General features: G+C 44.8%; 1 protein-coding gene across 1 annotated transcript in view; it reads left to right on the top strand.

Annotated features, from left to right (window-relative positions):
* The window catches only part of LOC137421857 (uncharacterized), a 193,906-nt gene extending 182,875 nt beyond the window's left edge, over positions 1-11,031 (top strand). Inside the window, exons 31-38 of the mRNA XM_078772583.1 lie at positions 1,375-1,446; positions 1,984-2,019; positions 2,109-2,153; positions 2,243-2,422; positions 4,118-4,184; positions 6,885-7,046; positions 7,518-7,595; positions 10,383-11,031. Coding sequence (XP_078628709.1) covers positions 1,375-1,446; positions 1,984-2,019; positions 2,109-2,153; positions 2,243-2,422; positions 4,118-4,184; positions 6,885-7,046; positions 7,518-7,595; positions 10,383-10,501 — 759 coding nt within the window. The 3' untranslated portion in view covers positions 10,502-11,031. The remainder of the gene's footprint in view (positions 1-1,374; positions 1,447-1,983; positions 2,020-2,108; positions 2,154-2,242; positions 2,423-4,117; positions 4,185-6,884; positions 7,047-7,517; positions 7,596-10,382) is intronic.
* The last annotated feature ends 11,984 nt before the right edge of the window (positions 11,032-23,015 follow it).

Below are 23,015 nucleotides of genomic sequence, written 5' to 3'. Positions count from 1 at the left end.
TACAAGACGCTGACCCAGTCTTGGAGAGGTACCTCAAGTTCAGGAGGGCCTTGGATGGTGCAGTGCTCCCATACAAAGAGCTGCATCGAAATGTTGGGCAATGTGTCAGGCAGCTCCCCATCACCCATTTATTCAGCCCTAGTCCCTCCACCTCAAGACCACCAGCACCCTCTCCTGCCTTCCTCTCAGCATCTTCACCAGCATTCTCACCAGCGTCCTCACCCTCTCCTACCTCTCCTGGCTCTCCCTTAGTGCACGATTTTGCTGCACCATCATTTGGGTCGCTCTCAAAGTTCGAGGAATTCTTGGGATTTTAATTCATCACCATCATCATCATCCCCATCATCATCATCATTTGAAAGTTGGTATGTTTGTAAGATAAAAATTTTAAACGGTACATGATGGTGTTGTGTTTTTTTTTTTTTACTTTCATGGCACGGTATGGTTAAGCACTTTTAATAAACTGTAAGCACATTCCTTCGGAAATGATACCTGGTGTTGTTGTTTTTTATTTGTAAGCATTTTTTGTGAAACTGTAATCATGTGCATTTGTGGTCAAAAACATTTAAAACTTTAAAAAATTTCCTCTATGAATCAGGAACTGCCATGAACCTATAACGTATCCCCCTTGTCCCCATTGATACAATGCCACAGAAGATGGGAATTCATAGGATTTTCATCGACCTTTGCGGATTTTCATCGACCTTCGCAGATTTTCGTTGACATTCGTGGGTTTTTGAAAACCATGATGCCACAGAAGATGGGAATTCATGGGATTTTCATCGACCTTCGCAGATTTTCGTTGACATTCGCGGGTTTCTGAAAACCATGATGCGACATAAGATGGGAATTCATGGGATTTTCATTGATCTTTGCGGATTTTCATCGACCTACGCAGATTTTCGTCAACATTCGTGGGTTTTGTCTCGCCATTTCCCAATTTTCATCAACCTACACGGATTTTCATCGACGTTCACGGGTTTTGTCTCACAATTTCCGGGACTGTCATCAACCTTCGCGGATTATCGCCAACATTCACGGGTTTTGTCTCGCCATTTCCGGGACTTGAATTGACCTTCGTGGATTTTCATCGACATTCTCGGGATTTGCATCACCATTCACGAATTTTGCATCGCCGTTCGCGGTTTGTTCATCTCTATTCATGGATTTTCGTGACTCGGGAACCTATACCCCCTTTTTCCATTGAAACAATGCCCCGCTATTCACGGATTTTCCAGGAATGTATCCCCCGTGAATAGCAGGGTCCAACTGTATATGTATATTTAATCAACTCATAAAAGGATTTCAGTTGTCATGCAAGACTGAATGATGCACATTGGATTCTGATGTGAATTCTTCTTTGTCACGTGCAAGGGAGAAAAAGGCAGCAGCGGGATTCTAGGAAAGGTTGGATTTCCAGGTCCAAAAGGGTTGCCAGGGTTGGAGGTATGATGTCACAGACATCAATTATGTCACAGCAAGGCATGAAGAACACGTAATTCAAGAAACGTTTTTGTTTTTTGGTTTGTACTTTGTTTTCCTATTGTTTTATGTATACATGACCATGCTCTTTAGTTCGATTCTGGGCCAGGTGATCGCAATTCTGAGTCTCAGGCCCTCTTTCAGATGGATATTGTTGGCAGGTGATCATTGCTTGATTACAGTGCCCTCGTGGTACAACTGTTTCATTTTTTAGACCCTATCTGACTCGAAAGCCCAATAATGTATTCAGCCTTTAACCGGCATCGTACTACTTACCGTTGAGAGCATGGTTCATTAACCCGCATCATAAGACATTTTCCCAACTTTTACCTAACTCTCTAAGTTCAGGCATTTGCAAGCCTTACAAATGAGCCTGCAATGGGAAATGAATTAACATAAATCTAAAATAGCTACAGTAAAAATTTTTTTTACATAGATCAGCATGAATGAAACCATTTTATGAGGAACTGTCCCTCATGTTGCAATTGGTGTTCTCCATAGGGGCCTGTTGGACCACGAGGGAAACCAGGACTTCAGGTCGGTGTTGGGAATTTTTCGGCATTAGTTATCATGCAAGTTTTTAGCTTCATTCATTTTCCAGATTTTGAATTAACGCTGTTCCACAGGGTGAACCCGGCTTTAAAGGCTACAGGGGTCAAAAGGGTGAACGCGTAAGTCACGTGACTTCTGTTCTCCAATCAGTCATGGGCGTTAGATGCATATTGCTCATTTGGTAAAATAACTCTCTTGTACCTGGCAGGGTGACCTTGGACTTTCAGGTGACCGAGGATTGCAGGGTCACAGAGGCCAGTTCGGCTCTTCAGGTCCACCTGGACCCAAGGGTGCGACAGGTATTATGGGGCCTCAAGGACCTCTGGGCCGAAGGGGACTTCCAGGTTTGCAAGGACCTATGGGACCCCCCGGGCCACCAGGTCAGCAGGTAATTATCACTTCTGGGTTTGAACACAACAAATGGTCAGTTGCTTTATTACGATATTTGAGACGATTTTCATGGAGACATGGGGCTTGATGATAGCATGGCAGATGTCATCCTGGAATATATAAATGAGGCAAACTTTCAAATTACAAGCTTGACACCTAAAGAGGAGTTTGACATTTGGTCATGGTACTGGACCAAACATCTGCTTTTTTGCTCAAAATTTGATTGTCCACAAATCATGCAGACAGGACATCCCACTTCATCTCCTCTCCAAAAGGACGTGGTGCATTCTGCAATGTTGCCCCCCCCCCCCTCCTCCGCTGGCATTGTGCATCAGGCATCTATTTTAATTGGAGATTATTCCACTGGGAATCAAACCAGGAACCATACAGCTTGGAGGCAAATGTACTCACTCTCCTGTTACTCTCACTGCTTGTTAATAACTTCCCACAGATACTGGTCTATTTCCCTGAGGGTTTGCCTGCTTGATGTTATGATCCTTGCTCTAGTTGCTTCATTAATGCTAAGATACCAGGTTAATATCCCATTAAGTTGTGTAGACTTTCTCATTGCATACATAATGTACTTGTAATCCATGTACAGCAATGTAGGCTATAATGATGCACTCGTCCATATAATTAATTCTGTCAGATTAACCATGTTGGGACGTACTCGTCTGTAACATCATCTTTAATCAATTTATAAATATCATTATAGCAATTACAGTAAGTGTCCATTTGCATATTGTGTATGAATAAGTAGGTGGCATGTTTGACCCCTAGCAATATGCTCAACATATCCTGTCATACTCCATCCCTTTCCTCTTACCCATTACATCCCCTCACCCTTCCTTTCCCTTCCTCTTACCGAATACATCCCCTCACGCTCCCATCGCCTTCCTCTTACCCAATACATCCCCTCACGCTCCCATCCCCTTCCTCTTACCCAATACATCCCCTCATGCTCCCATCGCCTTCCTCTTACCCAATACATCCCCTCACGCTCCCATCCCCTTCCTCTTACCCAATACATCCCCTCATGCTCCCATCCCCTTCCTCTTACCCAATACATCCCCTCATGCTCCCATCCCCTTCCTCTTCCCCAATACATCCCCTCATGCTCCCATCCCCTTCCTCCTACCCAATACATCCCCTCACGCTCCCATCCCCTTCCTCTTCCCCAATACATCCCCTCACGCTCCCATCCCCTTCCTCTTACCCAATACATCTCCTCACGCTCCCATCCCCTTCCTCTTACCCAATACATCTCCTCACGCTCCCATCCCCTTCCTCCTACCCAATACATCCCCTCACGCTCCCATCCCCTTCCTCTTACCCAATACATCCCCTCATGCTCCCATCCCCTTCCTCCTACCCAATACATCCCCTCATGCTCCCATCCCCTTCCTCTTACCCAATACATCCCCTCATGCTCCCATCCCCTTCCTCTTCCCTAATACATCCCCTCACGCTCCCATCCCCTTCCTCTTACCCAATACATCCCCTCATGCTCCCATCGCCTTCCTCTTACCCAATACATCCCCTCACCCTCCCTTTCCCTTTCTCTTACCTCCTCCAAACCTCCTTTACCTACACCCTTACCACCTTTCTTGAGTACATAATATGTAGATGGCCCATAAGTGTGTGCTCATTCTTTTTTCCAATCTCTGTGACACACTTCCATTGCTGTTGGCAGGGCTTTCCTTTTTCTGTGGAGGATTTTAAGCAGCTCATCAGAACAGAGGTGCTCAAGATAATGGATGGTGAGTCGTACTGTCGTTCGAGCAGCCTGGCTTGTAGATAACTTACATAAAGTACTAAAACGATTGGAAAATAAGTCTATTTTCCTGAGTGGCCAGTTATATTTAATGCACCCAAAACTTTTGGGGAGTTATCTTAACCACAACCCCACTCCATCTTTCCCACCCCAAACTCCGCTCCTGCTAATTTTACAAATCACGACCCTTTTTAACCCTCCTCTTACTCATATCTCATCCTAACATCCTTCATTTTTTTCTCCCATCCTTCCAAACTACCATCCCTTCTATTCAATCTCCTCCCATTATCCCCTCCTCCTTCTCTTAACCCACACCCAGCTTCGCAAGTGCCTTGATTATCCAAAAATTGAGGATTGAGGAGCTTTTACTTCCATATTTTGGTAACACATGCAGATTCTTCAATAGGCTCTGATAAAGATCCCTTTGAGCAAAAGCATTTTCTTTTAATGTTTAACAAATGAGCCTTTGCTTATTAGGCAAGTGCTTCACAGTATTTTTCAAAGTGGCAACAATTATAGAGATTACACGAAATATCATGTCGGTTCAGCATAAGCAAATATTTGTTCAGTCGATGAATTATTGGTCTGCGTAATGACCTTTGAAGCAACAATATGAGTGCGTCCTTGCTCGATGAATTTTAAAGCACTCTTGAAATTTCTATGAGTAACACACTAATGTCGCTTTCTTGCAAGTCATACATTCGTGCATGACATCAAGAGCTACCCATGTTGCACTGGTGCATGATGCGCCAACACAACCGCCAAACCAACACATCCGCCAAACCAACACATCCACCAAACCATCATATCCGCCAAACAAACACATCCGCCAAACCAAAACATCTGCCAAACCATCATATCCGCCAAACCAACACATCCGCCAAACCAACACATCCACCAAACCAACACATCCGCCAAACCAACACATCCGCCAAACCAACACATTCCCCAATCCAACACATCCGCCAAACCAACACATCCGCCAAACCAAAACATCTGCCAAACCAACACATCCGCCAAACCAACACATCCGCCAAACCAACACATCCGCCAAACCAACACATCCGCCAAACCAACACATCCACCAAACCAACACATCCGCCAAACCAACACATCCGCCAAACCAACACATTCCCCAATCCAACACATCCGCCAAACCAACACATCCGCCAAACCAAAACATCTGCCAAACCAACACATCCGCCAAACCAACACATCCGCCAAACCAACACATCCGCCAAACCAACACATCCGCCAAACCAACACATCCGCCAAACCAACACATCCGCCAAACCAACACATCCGCCAAACCAACACATCCGCCAAACCAACACATCCGCCAAACCAACACATCCACCAAACCAACACATCCGCCAAACCAACACATCCGCCAAACCAACACATCCGCCAAACCAACACATTCCCCAAACCAACACATGCGCCAAACCAACACATCTGCCAAACCATCATATCCGCCAAACAAACACATCCGCCAAACCAAAACATCTGCCAAACCATCATATCCGCCAAACCAACACATCCGCCAAACCAACACATCCGCCAAACCAACACATCCGCCAAACCAACACATCCGCCAAACCAACACATCCGCCAAACCAACACATCCGCCAAACCAACACATGCACGAAACCAACACATGCGCCAAACCAACACATGCGCCAAACCAACACATCTGCCAAATGAACACATCCAACAAACCAACACATCCGCCAAACCAATACATCTGCCAAACCAACACATTCCCCAAACCAACACATTCCCCAAACCAACACATTCGCCAAACCAACACATCCGCCAAACCAACACATCCCCCAAACCAACACATCCGCCAAACCATCATATCCGCCAAACCAACACATCCGCCAAACCAACACATCCGCCAAACCATCATATCCGCCAAACCAACACATCCGCCAAACCAACACATTCCCCAAACCAACACATTCCCCAATCCAACACATCCGCCAAACCAACACATCCGCCAAACCAACTCATCCGCCAAACCAACTCATCCGCCAAACCAACACATCCGCCAAACCAACACATCCGCTAAACCAACACATCCGCCAAACCAACACATCTGCCAAACCAACACATTCCCCAAACCAACACATCCGCCAAACCAACACATCCGCCAAACCAACACATCCGCCAAACCAACACATCCGCCAAACCAACACATCCGCCAAACCAACACATCCGCCAAACCAACACATCCGCCAAGCCAACACTTCCGCCAAACCAACACATCCGCCAAACCAACACATCCGCCAAACGAACACATCCCCCAAAGCATTGATGGGGAGAAGTGGTATTATTGTGTGTAAGCAAAAGCAATGTTTGTAAGGTTTAACTACATTCGGCTGTGCAATACCGTAGGGTGGCGCACCTATTGTGACACAAAAACCCTGAACTGGAACTATGCCTCTGCATATCCATGATATTGTATCTCCCTATGGGGGGAAAATGCACAATATCCAGAAGCATGGAAAAAGGACGTAATTATGATGACGTCTGAAACGAGGCCTATTTCAGATCGGCGATAGGCCTCTTGTTTCTGATAGGGGGTGGGTTGAACTGCCTTAGGCCGTTAACATCCTCACTCTTGTTTGTGTTCTAAACTGATGTTGCAATCCGCATTGCCTTTCTTTGCCTGTCTTAAAAGAACGCCTCGGTCGCTTGGCTGCTCATCTCAAGTCTCCTCCGTCCGTCGCTGCATACCACATTGGCCCACCTGGCCCTTCAGGTGAAGACGGGATTCCAGGCTCACCAGGCAAACCGGGTCCTTTTGGACCAAAAGGCCGCAAGGGCCGGAGAGGGCCAAAAGGTAATTTTAATAATCAAGTGATATTGCAATTGTTAGGAAGGTTTTCTTTGATTTCGTTTTTCTTCTCTGCACTGTCTCTGGCCCAAGGTGGAACTAGTGCACATACTATATGTAAAACTGATATTATGACAGATTTGTGTAGTTTGCCATTGATTACAAGGACACTAGGAGATAATGGATAAATCAACACTAATAAGAATGTTCCATTTATCTATATTCGATTTGAACCTGAGTTATCGTGGTGGCCTCCATCAGTGGAGTGGAGCACTCATATGCGTGCAGGTGGGGCAGGTAAATAAGTCGAACAGGGATTAATTTAATTTAATGCATGAACAGGTTAAGGGATTAATTAATAACTTCCTACACATTGAACACATAGGTTTACCTCGTGTTTTGAACCTGTTTACAAGTTTCATTGATTGAATGAAGACCAAATGTGTAACTCACAATGACATTTACCATGTACCTCAGGACGAATGGGGCCAAAGGGAGAACGTGGTGCTCCAGGCCTGAGCCTCAGTGGAGTACAAGGACCTCGGGGTCCATCAGGTAGAGTAAATACAAGTTAGCAAGCAAATGCAGAACAATGGAAAACCAGTCGTGATTGTTCTTTATATGAAGCTGTCTTTGTCTTTATATGAAGCCGGCTGTCTTTATATGAAGAGTATAATCAGTCTGCATCACCTCAAAAATAATTGTCTCAATGTCTCAACAAAATGTTGAAATAGGTTATTAATCTAACTGCCATGAGAAAGAAGATTGAGGGAAATGTTGGGTCAAGATCTTCTATAAAGCAAGAGGAGAGGTTTGGGGGGAGAGGGTGGCAATATGTACACTACCGGTCAAAAGTTTTTGAACACCTTAGTTTTCCAGTTTTTATTGAAATTTACGCAGTTTAATGTCTCAATCTACTCTGAAATTAAACATAGAACAAATAAACAATTGGAGGTAAAAAAGAAATCATAGAATCATTTTGTTTAACAAAATTTAATTTAAATTTTTGACTCAGCAAAGTCGCCATCTTTTGCAGATATAACCGCCGAACACACTCGTGGCATTCTTTCTGCAATGGAAATCAAATATTGTTCGGGAAGTTCTTCCCAACACTGTTGCAGAAGTTCCCACAAATGTGTTGCACTTGTAGGTTGCTTTGCTTTCACCCTTCTGTCCAATTGTTAGGTATATATATTATAGTTGTTAGGTATATATATATATATATACATACCATATAAATCACAATGTGTATTTGTGTGTCTGTCCCACTTCATAAGGGTAGGTTGTAAAAGCTTTCAGTAGTGCTTTAGGAGGGATTTGAGTGGGGTTTTAATGGGCAATCTTTGAACACCACCGTGTGTCCACCGGTTGAAAGACCTAAAAGACTCGGAGGACCGAGAAGACCCCAAGGACACAGAAGACCCAAAATACCCCAAGGATCCACAAGACCTAAGCGACCCCAAGGATCCAAACGAACCAGAGAACCCAGAAAAGTCCAATGACTTTGAAGACACAAAAGACCCGGAGGACACAAAATACCCAAAAGACCCAGAGGACCCAAATGACACAGAGGACCCAAAAGACCCCAAGGACTCTGAAGACCCAAAATATCCCAAAGACTGACAATATCGAAAAGACCCAGAAGACCAAAAAGACCCTGGTGACTGAAAGGACCGAAAAGACCCAAAAGACCTCGAAGACACAAAAGACCCCAAATACGCAAAACATCTCAAAGACCCTTAAAGCCCCTGAAGACCCAAAACACCCCAAAGACCAAAAATATTGAAAAGACCCCAAAGACAGAAAAGACATGAAGACCCAAAATACCCCGAGGACCCTTAAAGACCCAAGCAATCCAAAAAACAAAAGACTTCAAAGACCCTGTGGATCCAGTGGACCCCAAAGACCCAAATTACCCCTAAGACCCAAAATGCCCCTAAGAGCCTTAAATTCCTCAAAGATCCAGAGGACCGAAAGGACTGGAGGACCCCAAAGATACAGAGTACCCAAAAGACTCGTGACCCAAAAGACCCTGAGGAACCAGAAGACCCAAAAGACCCTGAAGACCCAAATCCCACCCTTCCTTCCCCCCTCAACTCCCATGCTCCTTCCTTCCCCTCACCCTCCACTTCCCTCCCCCACCTGTCCCTCTCCCATATCCTCTCCCTACTCCCTCCCCTCTTCTCTCTTCCCTCCACTCTCTCCCCTCCTATCTCTCTCACTTCCTCTCTTCTCTCTCCCCTCTTCTCTTCTCTCTCCCGCCCTCCCTCTCTTAATATTCCCATCAGCGAAGCGATCCTGCATTTCCTGGCAACACCAGGTACCTCTACTAGTAGGTCTATAAGGTGGTAAACGCAAGTTGTTGGTGGTGTTTTATTTTTTTAATACATTATTCATGTGTTATTTCTTGCACATATTGGAATTGTTATGATGACTATATCATCATCGTCATCATATGCAAGTTTTTCTATGCTCTTTACGGAGCATCAGTGCTGCTGAAGCAGTCTCTTGGCAAGGATTATGCTGGGTGGGTGGGCTATGCATGGTAGGTAGGCTATGCCCAGTGGGTGGGCTATGCATGGTAGGTAGGCTATGCCCAGTGGGTGGGCTATGCAGTATGCATGGTAGGTAGGCTATGCCCAGTGGGTGGGCTATGCATGGTAGGTAGGCTATGCCCAGTGGGTGGGCTATGCATGGTAGGTAGGCTATGCCCAGTGGGTGGGCTATGCATGGTGGGTAGGCTATGCCCAGTGGGTGGGCTATGCATGGTGGGTAGGCTATGCCCAGTGGGTGGGCTATGCATGGTAGGTAGGCTATGCCCAGTGGGTTGGTTATGTCTGGTGGGTTGTTTGTGCCCGGTGGTTTGGCCCTGCCCAGTGGGTTGGTTATGCCCAGTGGGTTGGTTATGCCCGGTGGGTTGGTTATGCCCGGTGGGTTGGTTATGCCCGGTGGGTTGTTTATGCCCGGTGGGTTGTTTATGCCAGGTGAGTTGGTTATGCCCGGTGGTTTGGCCCTTCCCGGTGGTTTGGCCCTGCAGGTGGGTTGGTTGTGCAAGGTGGGTTGGTTATGCCCAGTGGGTTGGTTATGCCCAGTGGGTTGGTTATGCCCGGTGGGTTGTTTAAGCCAGGTGAGTTGGTTATGCCTGGTGGTTTGGCCCTTTCCGGTGGTTTGGCCCTGCCCAGTGGGTTGGATATATGCCCGGTGGTTTGGCCCTTCCCGGTGGTTTGGCCCTGCCGGTGGGTTGGTTGTGCAAGGTGGGTTGTTTAATGTTTATGCCCGGTGTTTTAATTATAACTTTTTCATTTGAAATTGTTCCATCATAACACCGTTTTTGCTTTGTAGGCTTACCTGGAGTTGGAAAGGATGGAGACCCAGGGCTTCCTGGGAGCCCAGGCATCCAGGGTCCCCCCGGGCCTACGGGCAACCCAGGCACCTGCGATCGGCAGCTTTGTGATGGCTAGACGAATAGTCTACCGGGACGTCGGTGAAATGCTGAGGCAGTGCCCGCAGGTACGGAGCACAGGCTATCGGTGTACAAAGACGACACAGATGGATGGGCAGCTGGCAATCAAAGCATCGCTCCTGTGAGAGGAAAATCGGCTGATATGTGGCCGCACCAAATGGACCTTTTTCTTGCTTTTTACTCTTTTGTCTGTTTTTTTGTCAACATGGAAAATTGTGATAATTTAAGAAAATTTTACTGATCTCCTCCCTTGCAGAACAATGGGTAAGGTTTTTGTTTCTTTTTTTACATCATTAAATAGGACAAAGATATTTTATTGATTAATTTTGGTCAACTGTCCTTTAAATGCATTTTAAAAATCCCCATAACCTGAATGTATATTTAGGATTTGTAAGCTTTTTAGGAAAATGATCCATCGCCTTATCACATTGTACTTAACATACATAGAGGATAAAAACATTGTTAACGGCCTCTGGAACATCTGTGTTAATCAAAACAGAGATATTCAAATGTGTGTTTGTATGTAACGTATGTATGTATGTATGTATGTATGTATGTATGCGTGTGTGGTCATGCCTGCTGTGCACATATGCTGCCAGATTATGCGGTCCATGTTTTGCATATATACTGAAATGTAAATTATTGACATTTTCCGGTATTAGAGGTCTGTCTTCCATAACCATCTCAGTAGAAAAAAGATATTTTCTGATTTTTGGGTACTTTTTCTTTTTTTAGTTTTAGCTTATTTTACTTTTCATCCCCAAAATGAAACTTAAAATATCACAACTTCAAATAATTGTAGGTTTTCTCAGGCAGTATCAATTTTTACAAACTATTTTAACAAAACATTTTGTTGATAAACGTTTTTCCACATTTATCTGTACATTACATTCTTCTATTATTGGATTGGTTTCAGCATCCACAATGAGGTTTTCGTTTTATTTATCTTTAGTTACACAAGGAGTTACTGATGTGTTCATCTCTTTTTATGAAACATGTAATTTCTCATTGAATTTTTTTACATATTTCTACATGAATTTTTTCATATAGTCTTATTTTGTTTTTCTTTCAACACCATGTGGTGTTGTATTTCAATTTTGTATCATAAGTTTATCTTATAAGCCAGTAATTTTTTATTGATTGATTTCCTTTGATCCAAAATCAGGGCTCATGTTAAAACTAGAATACAATTGACCTCCTTTGTTCCGTATGATACATTTATTGTTCGTATAAACCATTCGCTCGAGACGTAGAATTACAGAACAAGGCTTTTGTCTGTGCCTGTGGCAGAAAGAGGAGAATGTTTATGATATATTGCTCATTCCTCCTTCTTCCCTTTGTTTACCTCGGCATTACATTTGTTGCACTGTTTACTACCTCAGTGGCAAAGCTCGTCACAGCTGGTTGACTCTGTTGCATTTGCCATTTTATATATCATATTATATGGATTTTTTTAAAACATTTTTTATTTTTTTTTGCACAATGAGCAGAGTTCAGCCCTGGCCCAGGAAACTTGCGTCAGTCAGAATTGCAGCCCAGAAGTAGGGGCCTCGACCAGCCCGAAGGAATTGAACGTTTAAAGCAGTGATTTTGTTACGAAGTCGTGAAACGATACTGTTCACATTTATAAGTACATGACAAAAATGAACATCGGTTCACTTGCTTCAGTTGTTGTTGTTGTTTTTTTTGTTGTTGTGATCTAAGGTGGCTGCATGTTTTCTTATTATTGTTTTAATGATGCATAACTTGAACATGTCAGCCTGCCAGGTCAATCATTCCATTGTTTTAACAAGATGTTATATAACTTGTACAAAATTTTTTTTTTTATATATTATCGCTCGGGATAGTTCGGCTTCCTCATTTCTCTTTGCACCTCCTTTGTGAAAGTGTTTGTTTTTGGAGAAATTGACAGATTACATACGCATCAGATGTAGCTAAAAGTCGAACTTTAGGGGCAAGGGAAGAAAAAATTGAATGTGAAATGAACGGTAAGGCAGATAAAATGGATAGTATGAGGAATGTTTCATAGGGAAAGGAAAAACAAAAGATTGTGGGAAGGGAAGGATATGGGAAAGCTTTGGACAAGCAGGAGATAAAATGCCATCTTTGCATACATAACATGCAGATGGCTTCCACACCCCTGTCTCTCCAATTATACAGACTCATAATTATAAGACTGTTTGACAAAAAAATTCTTAATATTTTTTAACCACTGAACGACAGAAGTACTTAATGCACCACGATACATGATTATTTATTTGTTCACAGCATATTGTGGGATTTTTTTTTCTATTGTACCAAATAGTATTTCGATACGTTCCTGACAACTTCAAGAACATGAAAACAACTTTGATCCTTCAGCAGCTTTTGTTCTATTTCTTCAGTGCAGCCATTTTACCATTTTTGCTGCTGTTTCTTTTTTATCTCAGAACCTGAAACCACTTTTACTCTTTTTTATGCATTGACTTCCCAAGGTGTCGTGCAGAGTTGACATTGAATGACTCACCAGTAAAGCAATTTTGAGAATCCCTGATGTCCTGTGATCATTGTGAAACACTTTGCTATCCATGCAGTGCGACTGATTGCATGTTTGAATTGTTCAGGAAAAATGTTTAGTCGCCATCGTGTTCTATAAAACTTTCTCTTTTAAGGCCTTAAGCGATATGTCGAGGTATTTGATCAACGTTTTAATTGCTACATTATAAGCTTCTCATTTGACAGGATGGAGTGATGGGCTGGAAGGTATGCACACATACCTCTGGGCTGCCTTGTCCGAGTTAAAATCTCAGCCCAGCTATAAACTGTCATCCTGATGTCTCAAAGTCAGGGAAATTCATCAATGTCTGTGCCCCTCAATTGAGCATTAAACTGGGCATTCTATCTGCCAACTTTAGTTGAGACGATAAAGATCCAAATATAAGGTCCTTCACAGAGTAGGCGAGTGATCTCCAGCACACTGAACAAATTACAAATACTGCACCTAAGTCTGAAAATGTCTGCTGTGAATATGTATGAATAATAATAATAAATAATAATAATACATTTATTTTATATAGCGCTTTTCAAGAAGCCCAAAGGCGCTTTTCATATATGAATACATTTTCATACATTCATATATGAATGAATGAATATTAAATTGAGCATATTAGGAAGATTACACAAACTTCCAGAAACAGTTGTAAATTTTCCCCTCTCTTCATTCCTCCCATCAACCTCTACTATTATGTCATGTAATGTTAGTACAAAATGCATAGTTTTAAATGCAAATGTGCAGCTTATACTGTATGGTTATGAAGCATTAAACTTATGAAGCATCCTAGGCACACCTGAGCTCCTCACCACATACAAGGCTTTCATCCGCAGCTCAATGGAATACTGCTCTCCCCTCTGGGCTGGTGCTCCTGCCTCACACCTAGCTCGGCTTCACGCTGTTGAAATCAAAGCTTTCAGAATCATTGGAATCTCCCGCGATGAAGCTAACTCTGAGGGCCTTTCACTCACTCACCGCAGGCAGGTTGGTGGTCTTTCTGTCTTCTACCGACTCCTCTCCAGCCTTGCTCCCCCAGCTCTCTCTGTGCTCTGTCCCCCAAATATTCCGACAGGTCGCACAAGATCTGCCAGCACCCCTCTGATGGTTAAACTGCCGAAATCTCGGCTCTCTGCTCACCTTCACTCTTTCATTCCCCTTTTCTCCCACCTTTGGAACAAACTCCCACACTCCCTTCAATCACACTCCTCCCTCCAGGTCTTTAAAACAGCTGTTCACCACCATCTCTTATCTTCCCCCATCCAAAACCTTGATCTTTTCTACCCCCGCTAATTCACCCCAGATACACCTTGTTTGAAATTCCAACTTCTTTCCTGGAAGTCCTAGCAGTGTCCATATGTTTTATACCTCTCCCACCCCCCCTTCCCATGCCTCCCCCACCCAAAGCCCTCTCCCTCCCACAGATCTCTCGATGTCTCCATGTCTCTCGGTCCCTGCTCTCAAATGTTGTGTTTGTGTCCTTCCCCCTCTCTCCTCATCTTGTCTACCGCTGCCGATGTTATATGTTTTATGTGTCGGTTTGTCTTTCTGTCTGATTAATGTTCGCTCTTTCACGAGCCTCGATCTTGTATCTAAAAAAAAAAAATGGTTTTTGCTATTTGAAAAGCTTTATATAAAAAATATTGATGCACCAATGTTATTTGAGTTTTCAAACAAAATATGTTGTACATCTATATATATAAATATATATATATATATATATATATATATATATATATATATATATATATATATATATATATATATATATATATATATATATATATATATATATACTGTATATATATATATATTCCGTTTCGGTCTTGCTGGCGAGGGTTCGTTTATTCTCAGCTCTCCATGCTATCCATCGAAATCGAAGTTAAGTAATTGTTCCCATTTGTATTTTCGTTATAACTATTTATTTTATGGTGTATATATTGTCTCCCGACGAAGATTTTCGGTGCAAATCTTTCATACCTGTATTGAAAATCGTGTTAATTCGGGTCGTGTTTTGAGGCCTTGTAGTTGTACAGTGAACACTGTACAACCTTGAGGCTTTGTTTTTCTCTCAGCGGTCCGTGTTTTTGTGATCCAATAACTTTCGTTCTCTGTTTTCCCAATCTTTTCACCCCATAGCCCTCTTCCTTGTGTAAATCACAACTCAAAAAAATCCAAAAAAAAAACATTTCCTTCTCTGTTCTCATTCGTTTATTCATTCTTATTCGTTCGTTCGTTCGTTCTTCGACGACGTGTTTCTCCCCCATTTCCCCAGATAGATTGTCAAATTTCAACTCGTTATTTTATCGTCCATGCGTTATTGTTTTGATTATAGTTACTTTTGGTTTGAATTTCCTGTAACTTGTAATTATTTAATCGTGTTCTGCTCCTCGTGTGCGGCCTTGTAGTTGTACCCCCGTCGGTGTTTGTTATCTTAATCGTGTTTTGCTTGGCTCTTAGTTTTTTTCCCTTCTACCCCGAACATAATACTCTGTCTAACGTTCTAAATCCCCACCTCCCCCCCCCCCCCCCACCCCCAAAAACCAAACAAACAAAAAAAAAACCAAAAACATTTATTTTCCTTTCTCCACGTGTACTGTTGACTCATCCTGTATTTTCTGTCCAGGTGTGCTGTTCGCCCCGCCCCCATTAACTCCTTGCCATCCACCGTTTGCCCTTCACGTGACTCGTGGTGGTCCCTCTCGGCTCTCCCCCCGTTGGTATTTTTGTGCACATAAGATTGTTCACGGTTCTGTTTAAATATTATTAAAATATGTATAACCTTTCCCCTTCAGTGTTTTACTCAGTGGTATTTTACAACACGCTGTTTTTCTTCCTATTTAAAAGGCTTTTCTCAATTTCCTCTCCAACTCATTCCACCTCAAAAAAAAGAAATTCAATATCTTATACGTCTCCCTCACTACATGGTCTAAATTCACATTCATTCCATCCCTCCTCCATCATTCTGAACCGGATTGCGAACTTGAAAATCACAACAAACCCAATTTGTTTTCAATGTTCGTCTTTCATTAATCATCCACTTTCTAAACTCCCCTCTTGCCCCTCCCATCCAAATCCCTCCCCTTGCACCTACACTCCTAAACTCCCCCCTTGCCCCGCCACTCTTAACTCCCCCCCTACCCCTCCACTCCTGAACTCCCCCCTTGCCCTTCAACTCCTGAACTCCCCCATTGCCCTTCCCCTCCTAAACTCCCCCCTCACTCCTCCCCTTCAAACTCCCCCCCCAACCCCTCCCATTCAAATCTCCCCCCATACCATTCCTCTCCAATTCTCCCTCCTCCCCCCTCCTCCTCAAAGCTGCCTCCTCCCCACTTCGTCTCCCTTCTATCTCATACCTCCACCCCCCCCAACCTTCTTCTTTCCTCTGCCCCCCCTCAAACAACCCCTCTCTGTGCCTCATCCCTTCACCTTCAACCTTTCATCCTTCTCATCCTTCCCTTTCTTGGAACTCTTCTGCAATCGCTGACACACTAACAACTGCTCTCCCTACCTCCCCCTCTCATCCTTCATCTTACCCTACTCCTCCCCTCCCCTGTCCTGTACCCGATGCTCCCCCTCTCTCTTCATTAACGGTATGGACTTCAAACATCCGGGGCCTTCGCTCAAACCTGACTGATCTCTCCATACAGGTTGCTTCTGACAATCCAGACTTGATCTGCTTAACAGAGACTTTCCTCCTTCAAGATGTCTCTGATTCCTTAATATCTCTTCCTGGTTACTCCCTCCTCCGGTATGATAGACCTGAGCCTCGGCCTGGTGGTGGGGTGGCCATCTTTATCAAAAACTCTCTTCCTCACTCTCCTTGCACTGCCCTCTCTCCTCCTCACCCCCAGGAGTACCTCTGGCTACGGCTTCCTTTCCGCTCCCACCTTTTGTTCATATGTGTTCTGTACCGTCCCCCAAACAGTGATGACTCCATCTACATTTCACTGTCTGACAACATGGACCAACTTCTATCCATTCATCCCAACTCTCTCTTCCTCATATGTGGTGACTTCAATTGTCATCATGCCACCTGGTTGGGTGTGGGTTCCTCTCTCACCAGTCATGGTACCTCAGCAAAGGACTTCTGTGACTCACTGGGATTGACACAATCTGTCAATTTCCCGACCCGGATCTCAGCCAATGGAGTATCTTCTCTTCTAGACTTGGTTATGACTAACTTCCCTGCTAATGTCTGCTGCTCTTCTTCTGCTCCAATCGGTTCTTCTGATCATATGCTTGTCAAAGTGGACATCTCTCTGGCCATTCTCAGAGAGCCTCCTCAGCGTCGACGAGTCTGGCATTTCACTCAGGCCGACTGGGACGGTCTTCAAGCAGCCATCAATCGTCTGGATTGGTCTCCCATCTCCACTGCCTCTGACATCAATTCTTCCTGGGAATTCTTCCAAAGCAAACTGATCTCTCTCATGCACAGATTTATCCCATCTCGCCTTCAGTTGTCTTACCCTTCCTCCCGTCCATGGTACACTGAATCTTGTGGTGAGGCAGTTGCCCTGAAACAACTTGCCTTTGCCTCTTGGAAGGCTAATCCAACTGAAGGAAATCTCAGTTCCTTCCACCAAGCTCGGAACAAGTGTGTGTCTACCCTCAGGAGTGCCAGGAAGCACTATCTCTCCTCACTCAAGAATGAACTCTCAAACCTGTCTCCTTCCTCCAAATCCTGGTGGCGTCTGGTCAAATCCGTTTCTGGTGTTTGTTCCCCCTCCATCCCCTCCCTTACCTCAAATGGCCACATAGTTGACATCGCACGTGACAAAGCCGAATGCCTCAACTCTGTGTTTGCCTCAAAATCCTTAGTCCCAAACCCATCTCTCTCTGTTCCCACCTTTCCCAGTCGAACCAAACTGCTCCTGGACTCTGTGACCTTCTCTCCTGACAAGGTGGAGGAGTTTTTGTCAAACCTCGACTCTGATTCTGCAACTGGACCAGATGTCATCAGCCCACGGGTCCTAAAATCCTGCTCTGCCGCTCTACCTCACCCTCTCTCTGTTCTTTTCACCCTATCCTTTGCTCAAGGTCATCTGCCAGCATCCTGGAAATCAGCAAACATTACCGCTTTACACAAAAAAGGTGCAAAAACAGATCCTTGCAACTACAGACCAATCAGCCTGCTCCCAATTATCAGCAAAGTCATGGAATCCATCATTGCTTCGGATATGAAATCTTTCCTCTTCTCCAATGGCTTGATCTCTGATCATCAATTTGGTTTCAGACCAGGTCACTCTACTCTGGACATGCTGCTTCTGCTGTCTCAACAATGGATGGAGGTCCTCAATGCCAAACAGGAAATCAGAGCTGTCTCCCTTGACATATGACGTGCCTTCGATACGGTCTGGCACCCAGCTCTGCTCACCAAACTCTCCTCCTATGGTATCCATGGAAATCTCCATGCATGGCTTGCGGACTTCCTCTCTGGTCATAGTCAACGTGTGGCCCTGAATGGATTTCTCTCATCTCCCCTTCCCGTTCAGGCTGGAGTTCCCCAAGGCAGTGTGCTGGGCCCTGTGCTTTTTTTTGTATACTGAATCGAGGCTCGTGAAAGAGCTAACATTTACTTCACAAACAAATCAACCAGACAAACAAAATATGTATATAAAAAGCGGGAGCGGAAAACAAGATGGGGAGAGAAGGTGAAGCACACAAACACAACATTTGAGAGCAGGGAGATGTGTGGAAGGGAGAGGGCTTGGGGGGAGGAGGCATGGGAAGGGGGGGGGGGGTGGAGGGAGAAGTATAAAACACAAGGACACCAATGACTTCCAGGACAGAAGTTGGTATTTCAAAAAAGTGGAATTGGGGTGAAATTAGCGGGGGTAGAAAAGATCAAGGTTTTGGATGGGGGAAGATAAGACATGGTGGTGAACAGCTGTTTTAAAGACCTGGAGGGTGAGTGGGATTGAAGAGAGTGAGGGAGTTTGTTCCAGAGGCGGAGAAAAGAGGAATGAAGGAGTGAAGGTGAGCAGAGCGTCTTGATTTTGGCAGTTTGACCATAAGAGGGTTGCAGGCAGATCTTGTGCGACCTGTAGGAATATTTGCGGGACAGAGCCCAGAGAGAGCTGGGGGGGCAAGGCCAGAGAGGAGTCGGTAGAAGATGGAAAGACCACCAACCTGCCTGCGGTGAGTGAGTGAGTTTTTCTGGTCTTTATCAATGATCTCTCCGACTCTCTGGAAAATCCTCTGTATCTCTTTGCTGATGACTCCACTCTCTGCCGCTCCATTCCTCTTCCCTCAGATCGGCAGTCTGCAGCCTCCTCACTCTCTGAAGACCTGGACAAAATCACAGACTGGTCAAACATGTGGAACATGTCTTTCAATCCTGACAAATCTCACACTCTTACTATGTCTCTCCGAAAAGATCGACTGGACAACCCTCCCATCTACTTTCTCAACAATCCTCTCCGCACTATCTGCCATGATCTTTCTTGGAAAACCACATTTCCAAGCTGGCCTCCAAAGCCAGTCGCCGACTGGGCATCCTCCGTCGTGCGAAGTCCTTCCTCGGCACACCTGAGCTCCTCACCACATACCTTCACCCTCTCTTTTGCTCAAGGTCAACTGCCATCTGCTTGGAAATCAGCCAACATCACCGCTTTGCACAAAAAAGGTGCAAAAACAGATCCTAGCAACTACAGACCAATCAGCCTTCTCCCAATTATCAGCAAAGTCATGGAATCCATCATTGCTTCGGATATGAAATCTTTCCTCTTCTCCAATGGCTTGATCTCTGATCATCAATTTGGTTTCAGACCAAGTCACTCTACTCTGGACATGCTGCTTCTGCTGTCTCAACAATGGATGGAGGTCCTCAATGCCAAACAGGAAATTAGAGCTGTCTCCCTCGACATATCACGTGCCTTCGACACGGTCTGGCACCCCGCTCTGCTCACCAAACTCTCCTCCTTTGGTATCCATGGAAATCTCCACGCATGGCTGGCGGACTTCCTCTCTAGTCGTCGTCAACGTGTGGCCCTGAATGGGTTTCTCTCATCTCCTCTTCCTGTTCAGGCTGGAGTTCCCCAAGGCAGTGTTCTGGGCCCCGTGCTTTTTCTGGTCTTCATCAATGATCTCTCTGACTCTCTCGAAAATCCTCTCTATCTCTTTGCTGATGACTCCACTCTCTGCCGCTCCATTCCTCTTCCCTCAGATCGGCAGTCTGCTGCCTCCTCACTCTCTGAAGACCTGGACAAAATCACAGACTGGTCAAACAAGTGGAACATGTCTTTCAATCCTGACAAATCTCACACTCTTACTATGTCTCTCCGAAAAGATCGACTGGACAACCCTCCCATCTACTTTCTCAACAATCCTCTCCAAGAAGTTCTGTCGCTCAAGATTTTGGGTCTCACTATCTGCCATGATCTTTCTTGGGAAAACCACATTTCCAAGCTGGCCTCCAAAGCCAGTCGCCGACTGGGCATCCTCCGTCGTGCGAAGTCCTTCCTCGGCACACCTGAGCTCCTCACCACATACAAGGCTTTCATCCGCAGCTCAATGGAATACTGTTCTCCCCTATGGGCCGGTGCTCCTGCCTCACACCTAGCTCGGCTTCACGCTGTTGAAACCAAAGCTTTCAGAATTATTGGAATCTCCCGCGATGAAGCTATCTCTGAGGGCCTTTCACTCACTCACCGCAGGCAGGTAGGTGGTCTTTCTGTCTTCTACCGACTCCTCTCCGGCCTTGCACCCCCAGCTCTCTCTGTGCTCTGTCCCCCAAATATTCCTACAGGTCGCACAAGATCTGCCAGCAACCCTCTGATGGTTAAACTGCCGAAATCTCGGCTCTCTGCTCACCTTCACTCTTTCATTCCTCTTTTCTCCCGCCTCTGGAACAAACTCCCTCACTCCCTTCAATCCCACTCCTCCCTCCAGGTCTTTAAAACAGCTGTTCACCACCATCTCTTATCTTCCCCCATCCAAAACCTTGATCTTTTCTACCCCCGCTAATTCACCCCAGATCCACCTTGTTTGAAATTCCAACTTCTTTCCTGGAAGTCCTGGCAGTGTCCATATGTTTTATACCTCTCCCACCGCCCCCTTCCCATGGCCCCCCCCCCAAAGCCCTCGCCCTCTCTCAGATCTCTCGATGTCTCCATGTCTCTCGGTCCCTGCTCTCAAATGTTGTGTTTGTGTCCTTCCCCCTCTCTCCCCATCTTGTCTACCGCTCCCGATGTTATATGTTTTATGTGTCGGTTTGTCTTTCTGTGTGATTAATGTTCGCTCTTTCACGAGCCTCGATCTTGTATACAAAAAAAAAAAACAAAAAAAAAAAAAACAAACCACATTTCCAAGCTGCCCTCCAAAGCCAGTCGCCGACTGGGCATCCTCCGTCGTGCGAAGTCCTTCCTAGGCACACCTGAGCTCCTCACCACATACAAGGCTTTCATCCGCAGCTCAATGGAATACTGTTCTCCCCTATGGGCTGGTGCTCCTGCCTCACACCTGGCTCGGCTTCACGCTGTTGAATCCAAAGCTTTCAGAATCATTGGAATCTCCCGCGATGAAGCTATCTCTGAGGGCCTTTCACTCACTCACCGCAGGCAGGTAGGTGGTCTTTCTGTCTTCTACCGACTCCTCTCCGGCCTTGCTCCCCCAACTCTCTCTGTGCTCTGTCCCCCAAATATTCCTACAGGTCGCACAAGATCTGCCAGCCACCCTCTGATGGTTAAACTGCCGAAATCTCGGCTCTCTGCTCACCTTCACTCTTTCATTCCTCTTTTCTCCCGCCTCTGGAACAAACTCCCACACTCACTTCAATCACACTCCTCCCTCCAGGTCTTCAAAACAGCTGTTCACCACCATCTCTTATCTTCCCCCATCCAAAACCTTGATCTTTTCTACCCCCACTAATTCACCCCAGATCCACCTTGTTTGAAATTCCAACTTCTTTCCTGGAAGTCTTGGCAGTGTCCATATGTTTTATACCTCTCCCACCCCCCCCCCCCTTCCCATGCCTCCCCCCCAAAGCCCTCTCCCTCCCACAGTTCTCTCGATGTCTCCATGTCTCTCGGTCCCTGCTCTCAAATGTTGTGTTTGTGTCCTTCCCCCTCTCTCCCCATCTTGTCTACCGCTCCCGATGTTATTTGTTTTGTGTGTCTGTTTGTCTTTCTGTGTGATTAATGTTCGCTCTTTCACGAGCCTCGATCTTGTATACAAAAAAAATATATATATATATATATATATATATATATATATATATATATTTATATATATATATATATATATATATATATATATATATATATATATATATATATATATATATATATATATATATATGTATATATACACAAAGAATTAAGTTAAGCACCCCCCCCCCCCCCGTTTTTGTACAACCTCGCACATTACAAGTTTGTTGTCGTCAAAACAGTGTAATATACCCATGATATTGCTATATTTTCTGGAGAAGTGATATTATGGTCACATAAAAACATAACAATCATGCCGTTTTCAATATTTTATTCTGAATAATTTAAGGTGAAATTTTTTGGGAATTTTAGGCATATTTTCACCTCAATTTAAGTATGGAGCTATAGGTCCATCACGGACAGTGTGGATGACGTTTATGTTTTCTAACGTACAGTCATTGTTCTGAGAAGACCTCTAGCGATCTTTGCGTCAATAACGTGTGTAGGACCCACGTGATCGGATCACTGACTCAACCCTACGTCTCATAGACCCTGTAAGCCGTCGTATGCGTTGCTGTGGCAGGTTGAACCCCCTCGAGCACGTTTGGGACATGTTGGGACGACAAATTGCGAAGATGGTCCCTCCAATAGCCAATCTGGATGAATTGGAACGTGCATTACATCGGGAATGGAACAACCTGCCACAGCAACGCATACGACGGCTTACAGGGTCTATGAGACGTAGGGTTGAGTCAGTGATCCGATCACGTGGGTCCTACACACGTTATTGACGCAAAGATCGCTAGAGGTCTTCTCAGAACAATGACTGTACGTTA

Source organism: Myxine glutinosa, chromosome 2 (assembly GCF_964187855.1).
Source record: "Myxine glutinosa chromosome 2, kmMyxGlut1.1, whole genome shotgun sequence".
NCBI lineage: Eukaryota > Metazoa > Chordata > Myxini > Myxiniformes > Myxinidae > Myxine > Myxine glutinosa.
Note: the sequence above shows the minus strand (reverse complement) of the source record. Positions and strands in the feature narration are given on the sequence as shown.